General features: G+C 58.3%; 1 protein-coding gene across 1 annotated transcript in view; it reads left to right on the plus strand.

The window, feature by feature from the left end:
• CLTB (clathrin light chain B) overlaps positions 1–8,508 on the plus strand; it is a gene marked incomplete at its 5' end in the record, with an annotated part of 20,011 nt that overhangs the window by 5,218 nt on the left and 6,285 nt on the right. Inside the window, 2 exons of the mRNA XM_027775898.1 lie at positions 482–528; positions 8,455–8,504. Coding sequence (XP_027631699.1) covers positions 482–528; positions 8,455–8,504 — 97 coding nt within the window. The remainder of the gene's footprint in view (positions 1–481; positions 529–8,454; positions 8,505–8,508) is intronic.

Consider the following 8,508-nt stretch of genomic DNA (forward strand, 5'->3'; position numbering starts at 1 on the left):
GTGGAGCGGTTGCTCAAGGCGGCACAGGGACAGGCAGGGACGCGTAGGCCCCTGTCGTCCTCACCCCGCCCGGAGCCTACAGCACCTCTGCCTAGTCGCCAGGTACAGGCTCCACAGACAACCAGACCATCCCAGCTGCGGCCGTGGTCAGTTAGTTTCCGGTAGGTGAAGGGCTGCCCCCAGCTGCTGATCTTGGGCAATCACATAACCTCTTTGAGCCTCAGTTTGAGGATCTGTAAAATGGACTCATCACTTTATTCCAGGGCTCTGGTGAGAATCAAATGTGAGCATGGCCGTGAGAGGCTTTGTGAATAGTCAAGGCCTGAGTCCAAGATACCTCTCACCTGTCCACCGGGTCTGTGTGGGGGAGTGTCAGTGTACTGTGAGCGATGCGGAGGTCGACTTGGGGTTGGTGTGGGGCCATTCGGCGCTTGCTATGAGCTGAACAGCGAGTAATGCTCTTTCCTTGTTCTCCCTCTAGCTGGCTCTGAGGACATGGGGACCACGGTCAACGGAGACGTGTTTCAGGTGGGAAAGACTGTGTCAGCGCGTGGGGACTGACAGCCCAGGACTCGGTAGCTATGGCCCCTGCTGTAGGCTTAGGGCTCTGAGGTCTTCTGTTCAGGTCCACTGCACCGGGGTTGAACACAGGGAAAGGCTCTGACATATTTTCTTGGCATGGAGGGGCAGGGAATGAGGAGCACTCGGGGCAGGGATGGATGGGAATCACCTGAGCTGACCGTGTCCGGCGCTAGAAGGTGAAGTGGCCTGAATTGAGAAACACAGGTCCCCGCACAGCAGCGTGCCCCTGGAGAGGTTTAGACACATGGTCGTCTCCAACACATATGAAGGCTTCAAGCTGCCCTTTGACCCAAAGATTTCCACTTCTGGGAATTTCTCCTAAGGAAATAACTGGACAAGGGCTCCCAGGTTCTTTGCGGGAATATTTACAATAGCAGGCCAATTGGAAAAGACCTGAGTACCAGCGTCAGGGGGCTGCGTAGGTAGCCTGGGAAGTCGTGCAGTTGCTGAAGGGTGACCAGAGCTCCCGTGTTGGTATGAAAGGTGCCCGCGACACAGCGGGTGGGAAAAGCAGCTTGCAGAATAATATACAACCTAGGGGCTGTTTTTATTTTGAAAATGTTTGTACAAAACATCTAAAAGGGGGCCCGGCAGGTGGCGTGGCAGTTAAGGTGCTGGATTCCCACGTGGCCAACTATGGTTTGAGCCCTGGATCCGGTGGCTTAAAAATCACACTGGACATTGTTGTGTGTGCACGAAATCCCAGGAGAGGTAGGAGGAGGGGCTGGGGCAATTCACCCTCCCTCTCACTGTTTCTCTCTTTCTCTGCCGAACACCCTTGCTCTATGGCAAAAACCTTAAAAAAAACCCGAAAGGATGTGCCCTGTTAACAATGGTTAGCTGCGAGGGAGAGAGTTGGGTGAGAATTTTTAAAAAGGGCTTTTGTTTTCACTGGATTTAAAAAAAAATTATTTATTTATTTAATTTCATTTATTCATTTATTTATTTTAATTTGACCAGAGAGAGACACAGAGAGAGAAAGAGGGCAAGTGAGAAAGCAAGCCACCAGGCCCAGGACTCGAACCACAGTTGGCCACGTGGGAGTGTCCAGCACCTTAACCTCCACGCCACCTGCTGGTCCCATTCACTGGATTGTTTTAAAATTCTTTGATCCTATACCACAAAAACTGCACATGTTGAGGAGGGCTAGTGAGGATACTTCTGGCTAGAGGCTGCTTCTCTCTGCACCGACCTCATCCCTCACCCTCTCACACACAGGTCAGGTTAAGAGTGCTTAGATAAGAGGGCACACACCACGAAGGCACCCCAGGACCCACAGATATCAGTTCTGGCCCACACCCCACATGCTAGGGTGCTGACGAACCATCCCGGGAGCCTTAGTTCCCGCTTGGGTTAGTATGAAGACCCTCGGTCCCTGAGGCTGCAGATGCTGGGTCTTGAAAGCCCCGCTCTCTGGGAAGCTCCGGCCTCCTGGGTCCTCTGGGGGCAAACAATACTTTCTTATGTAAGCGGGATGGGCCGGTACCTTACACAGGGAAACTGGCCAAGTCCTGTTTCTGGAAAATTACTCAACTATCAGCAAGCGAGGGAAGTCGGTCTCTAGGACTTCAGCTGCTGCTGGCTGGTTGGGTCTGAGAGGCCCGGAGAACCCGCAGGCACCTCTGTTCACTTGGCAGATCATCGCAATGTAGGCTGCCCAGGCCCTGGGACGCCCCAAAGGGCTTGACCCGGAGGTTCTATGTCCTAAAGCCGACCTGGAACTAGAGAAAACCTGGGACAGCAGAAGTGCTGGGAGCACCATGAGCTGGATAACTCTCTTCTGTGGGCTAGAAACCTGAGGCTCTGAGAGGTGTCGGGACTTTCGGAGACTGGTCAGTCCTAGAGTTTTCCTGTCTGGTTGATCTGGGACCCCTGCCTTCTCCCTCCTCGCCCCAGCTCTGCTCTGGATTTTGTGGACTTGAGGAACCCTGGGGCTCCTTCTAACTTCAGTGGGAACCGGGAGCCAGAGCTCTGGAGTCCCTGATAACCACCCCAGCTGCTTTCATGTGTAAATGATCTCCTGTCTGGTCCTAGGATCCGCGCAGGCAGGGCAGGGAGCACTCCAAAGCTTGGTGAGCCACTCTGAAGCGTGGTGGCAAAGATCTGGCTCACCTACCCCTCTCACGTCAGTGCGCTCTCCCGCCCTGTGGTGTGGGAACTGGCGGCCTCAGCAGCGGCTGGCTGGCTCGCAGGTGGACAGCCCTGGCAACCTCTCTTTAGAACTGAGCTTAGCGCGGCCTGGCCTGCCCCTGCAGGAGAAGGAAATGCCTTGGCCTGCGCAGGCCCAGTGCCTTCAGGGGTCCTGAGCAGAGTTTTTGCGCTCCTTTTCTGACTCCTCCCTGGCAGTCTGTGTGTTACCAGAGGCCCAGGTGCAAACCTGATCCACGGCACAACCTTGGGATGAGCTGCCCATACCACTTGGCACTGCCGGGGCCGGGACGGAAGGCCTCTGCATGACCCCCAGCTCTCTCTCTCCTCCTTTAAGCTACTTAGAGAAAGCAAGAGCCTGGCTCAGCTCAACTTAGCTGGTCAGTCCCAAAGACAGATACGCCTCGGCCTCCTGGCTGTCCCTGTCCTTGGAGTCACGACACATGCTCGGCTACCGTGGCCCGCAGGAGTGGTCAGGGCAGTGCCTGGCAGAGGGTCCTCAAGAGAGTGGTGCTGGGGGCTGGACTGAGGTAGGCCCAGCCCTGACCGTAACCTCTGGCCTTCTGGCTCTGGCCGTTCCTGACCGCTTGGCTCCCTGGAGCTGGGGAGAGGCTCAGAGCCCTCCTCATAGCCACGGGTGAGCCCTCCCAGGCTGCTGACCTCCCACAGAGACGCTCCTGTGGTTAAAGGACAGCCCCAGCCCTGTTTGGCCCTCCACACTCACCATCAGAGGCAGTAGGGAAATCAATGCGGGGCAGCCAGAGAAGAGGAGCCAGCTGCCGCTTCTCAGGACCGCCTGCGGTTGTGCTTTCCTGGGCCATGGCGCCGGCGTGGGCCTGCCCCGTGGCAGCAGTGGCGATGCCGTCGCTCGCCGAGCACTCATGGGCTGCAGGTGTTCCCCAGCAGTTCTCTCACGTGGTCCTCACTGCGCACCTGGGGTGGGATGTCATCACTCTCGGGGAACAGGTGTGAAATCCACGCTGCTCAAGGAAGGGACCTGCCAAAGGTCACCGCGTAGAGAGTGACGGAGGGGCGCCCAGACCCACTCCCTCTGAGGCTGCTTCCGAGGCTCTGTGTCCCCCACTGCTGTGACTGGCCCCTCGTTTTTCCATTGAGACAACTTACATTCCTGGAGTGTCACATATTTGCTGGGGTGGTGAATACAGAGGCAAATCTATGGGGCGTTTGTCCTCCAAGATCTCATTTCTAGCAGAGAGAGACCCAGAAAGAAGTAGTGGCGGCCACACAGTGTGGCAAGGCTGGTACTTGAGGGTAGGAGCGAGAGGTAACGGTGGGGCCAGCCGGTGGCAGTTATGGTGGCCGGATCCCACGTGGTCAACTGCTGTTTGAGTCTTGGACTTGGGAGCTTCGAGAATATTCTGGACACGTGTGTGTGTGTATGCCCAAAATCCCCCCAAAAGGGAGAAATGGAAAAGGGATTGAAGAATGACCATTCCCCATGGGGGTGTGTGCTCTCACTCTCTCTGTTGCACACGCGTGTGCACATCCTCTAGTGAATTAAAAAAAGAAAAGGAGCTAACATCTGAGATTTCTGTGCCATGCTGGCCCCGGGGAGCTGTGTGGCCAGGGCGCATTAGTGGTCCTCCTTGCTGGGGGCAGTGGTGAGGAGGCGGGCCCAGGCAGCGTCACGCCCCGGGCCGGGCACGGCCACCTCCTGATGGAGTGCAGGTGCTGTGGAACGCTCTGGGCGGGGCTCCGGGACACAGAGAGGCTGCACCAGGCGACACGCCACTTCCTGCAACCGAGGTCGGGCTTCACTTTCTGGCTTTTCCCAGCTAAAGACCTTGGACTGTCACTTAACTGACTTACTGGTTCACATTTATAAGACTGAGATTAGGGGCCCTGCCCTGGGGTGCGCCTACAGGGCGGTTGGAAAAAGTGCTCTGTGGCCCTGGGAATGTCCTGTTAATTCTGGACCCAGCTGCTAGGGGAGCTGAGAGGTAGTACGTGTGGTCTTTTGAGAGACTGGGGCCTGGAGCACAGGGCCCTGGGAGGAGGGGACCTGGGCTCTAATCTTAGGAAAGGCAGCTAAGGGAGACAACAACCAGGCACACAGATCACGTAACACAGAGGTGCCGCTGGTCCCCCCGGCTGCTACATGGCGAGATGTTCACAGCTGAGTTTCAGTCTGAATCCCAGCTCTGCCACTTCCTGGCTGGGGGACCTTGGCACTTGGAGCTAGAGGTCCCCCCACCTGCCAAATGAGGGTAATGAAACCTCCACATTAAGTCATAAAGATCAAAGAAAACTGTTTAATTGCAGCTCACTGAAGTGTTGAAGTTAGGGCAGGCTTTATGGAGAGGGTGGGCCCTGCAGGTCGCACATGGAAAGAGCCCCCCACCAGAGGCCCATCTCCTCCTACCTGTGGTGGGCGCTGTCGGTCACGGTTCCAAAGGCATCAGCCCCCAGCCCTCAGGTCCTCACAAGCTCTTGGCCTGCAGTGTGCTTTCTGCAGCCCCTGCTGCTCCACTCGGTAATGGCCGTGGCCGGGTCAGAGTGGCGCTCTTTGTCCCGCATTTGACCTGGTTCGTGTCCCCAGCCGTGGTCCTCTTTATGAGGGCCTCCTCCTACCAGGCCCCTGGAAGGTGTACTGTCCTGTGTCCAGGTCCTCAAGCCTGAGTATCCATGAATTCGCTCAGGGAGCACCGCGTACCCATGCAGCCAGGCCCCTCTGCTCTGGATGCTCCGTGGGGACAGGCCGGCCAGGGAGCTGACTGACTTGGGGGCTGGGGCAAGCTCCATGGTGAACACACGCGCAAACGAGTCTTGTTGGAGACCAGCGGGTGACGGAAAGGAAATGGAGTGACAGCTTGGAGAGGTGGTGACCGTGGCAGGGAGGCTGTCAGAGGCGGGTACTCAGGGAAGGCACCTCTGAGGAGAGCAGAGACAGGAGAGCCCCAGGAAGGCGCAGGCCCTGGGTTTAGGAGAGGGTGTTCCAGGAGTGGCCTCGAGGGCACAGACCAGCTTCCATTCGCATGGTCAGTGCATGCTGACCAAGGACAGAAATCAGAGGAGAAGGGGGAGACCAGATCACTGGAATCCCCTTCTAATCATAGAGGAAGCCTTCGGATGTTTTTAAGCGCAACGTGATATAATCCGATTTAGCTGGAAACAGGTCACTCTGGCATTGTGTGGAGAAGGGGCTGCAGGGAGGCCCCAGTGCAGGCCGGAGGTGGCGGGGCTGGAGGCGGGAGGTGGGCAGTGATCGGATGGAGACACGTTTTAGAGATTATGCTGACAGGAGTTGCTGATAGGTTGCATGACGGTAGGAAGGAAGGAGAAAGCAGGGACAGGCATGAGGTTGGGCCTCGGCAGCCGAGTAGCTGTAGTGCTGTTACCAGGGTGGGGAAGATGCGGTGGGGGCAGCTCGGGGAGTGAGAAATCGAGAGGCGCTCGAGACACCTCGTGGACACCCACATGGGTCAGCGTAGGGCGAGGCCGGTGTGCGCTTGCCAGGGGAGCGGCCATTGGGCGGCGGTCAGACAGATGTCCTTGCCTTAGTTTTGGTTTTATTCCAAACCTGTCTGATCTCATGGGGGTAACTTTCTTGGAGTAGGGGAGACAGTCAACCCAGAAAGAATTGAGTCCCGTCGGACAAGGGTAAGTGTCGTGGAGGAAACAAAACAGACCACCAGGGTCAACACACGTGCGCAGAGGAACTGCCGGCTGCGAGCGGTGGGAACCTCTGTGGGTTGGGCAGGGGCTGTGGGGAAGCTCTCCTGCAGACCTGGGTGGGGGAGCTGGGCAGTGATTGGCATCCACTGTGTTCTCCAGGTAAGAGCCCTTGGGAGGCTCAAGGAGCTGTGGGCCGGAGCCTCCAAATGAGTGACTACAGGATGAGGAGTGGGGCAGTGGCCTCTGCCCCACCTGGGGCTGGACCTGGTCTGAGGTGCCAGGCTGCGCTGCCCTGCCCTGCCCTGCCCTGCCTGCCATTGCCGGCTCCCCAGCCAGGAGCTGTACAGTCTGTGGCTGCCCAAAGCCCCTCCAGCCAACCTTCACCCAACTCCTCCTCTGAACCAGGCACGTGCTAGCTCCGGGGAGCTCCACCATTCCAGTCAGCTTCTGAGCACCTACTATGTGCTGGGGACAGTGGTGCATAGGGCGCACATCAGACGTCCCGTGGGAAGACACTTACCCATACAGGTGACATGGCAGCTTTACTGAGGGCTCGAGGGAGGAGGAGGGGCATGGAGGGGGCGTGGAGGGCCACAGCCTACAGATCCAGTCCTTCCTGCCCTGGGCCTGGGGTAGGCTGTGACAGGGCACAGGGAGGGAAGGGTGCGGAAAGTGCTTGGCAGCCGCGGAGGCTGCAGAGTATCCCACAGCTGCTGACTGTGGCACTGCAGACTCGTGGGCTGGAGTGAGATTTTACCAGCTAGAGGAGGGAGTGGAGACGAGGGGCCAAGTGCCAGCAGACAAAGGCGTGGCCGCGAAAGCTCACTGGCTGTCAGACAGGAATGCGGAGGCTTGCTCAGTGCCAGGGGTGTGGTGGTGCCTGGGCTGGTCCCACAGGACCCCGGCTTTGGCAGACCGGAGGGTGCTGTCCCCTGACTGGTGCCCCCCAAGCTTTGGGGCCTCAGCTCTGGCAGATGGCAGGGAGACCAGGCAGAGCTCCTGCCTGGGAGCCAGTGGCCTGGACTCTGGCCCTGGCTTTGCCACGGCCTCATGCCATGGCCCCTGTCCTTGGTGTCCTTTGCCACGGCCTCATCCCGGCCCCTGAGGGACAGGGTGCCTCTCAACTCGAGAAGCTCTGGCCCCTGTCCCTGAGCTGTCTCAGCACGCCAGGCGCTCTCATGACGTCTCTCAACGCGGTCGCATGGAACCCCCACAGCAGCTCTCGGGTCTTCGTGCCATTCCTGGTGTTTTCGAAGGAGAAAGCAGAGGCCAGGAAGGTGAAGCGGCTTGTCAGGCCGTGCATGCCTCCCACAGTGTCAGAGGAGGGGTCCGAGCCTACAGTCCGGCTGCAGGGTGCACGTTCTTCACCACCACAGACGGACAGCCCTGGCCTCCCCGCCTGTCTCGGGGCTGCTTGTCCCTGTTACCAACAGCTACCTGACGACACCTGCTGTGTGCTCGCTTCCGGGGTCACAGCAGAGAACAGACAGACAGGGTCCCTGCCAGCACAAAGGTGGCCCTCTAATGGAGGGGACAGACGGCGGACAAGGCAGCACATTGGGCACTGGGGCTTCCTGGCTGCAGAAGCCTTACGAGGGAGCACAGTGACAGGGAGTGGCCGTAGTGACAGTAACACAGGGTCAGCGTGCCAGGAGGTGGTCTCCTCCTTCATGTTTTGAAGCTAACTTTGTCTTCACATCGACTCCATGGGGTACTATTACTTGGCCCATTTTATGATGAAGACAGTGACTTGCACATGTTTTCTCAAGTCTCCTGCTTGTAGGGTGTGAGTGTGGCTGGGCCTGGGGCAATGATCAGGCACAGAGAGGTTAAGTAAGTTGCCCAGAGTCACACAGGGGGAGGAGTGAGGCTGGCAGAAAGAGCGAGCGAGCGAAAGGCTCAGACAGAAATCTTTGCAGACAGTGGGCAGAGTCTCCCCAGACAGCGGACGGTCCCCCCAGACAGCGGACGGTCTCCGCAGACAGCAGGACAGAGTGCTGGGGGCCGCTGAGTTGTCCAGCGTGAGGGGCGCCTTGGCGCCTGGCTCCGGACGTGATGGGCAGGTGCACTGCCACGTTTGTGTCCTAGGAGGCCAACGGGCCTGCTGACGGCTACGCAGCCATCGCCCAGGCCGACAGGCTG

Source organism: Tupaia chinensis, unplaced genomic scaffold (assembly GCF_000334495.1).
Source record: "Tupaia chinensis unplaced genomic scaffold, TupChi_1.0 Scaffold000612_1, whole genome shotgun sequence".
Classification (NCBI taxonomy): domain Eukaryota; kingdom Metazoa; phylum Chordata; class Mammalia; order Scandentia; family Tupaiidae; genus Tupaia; species Tupaia belangeri.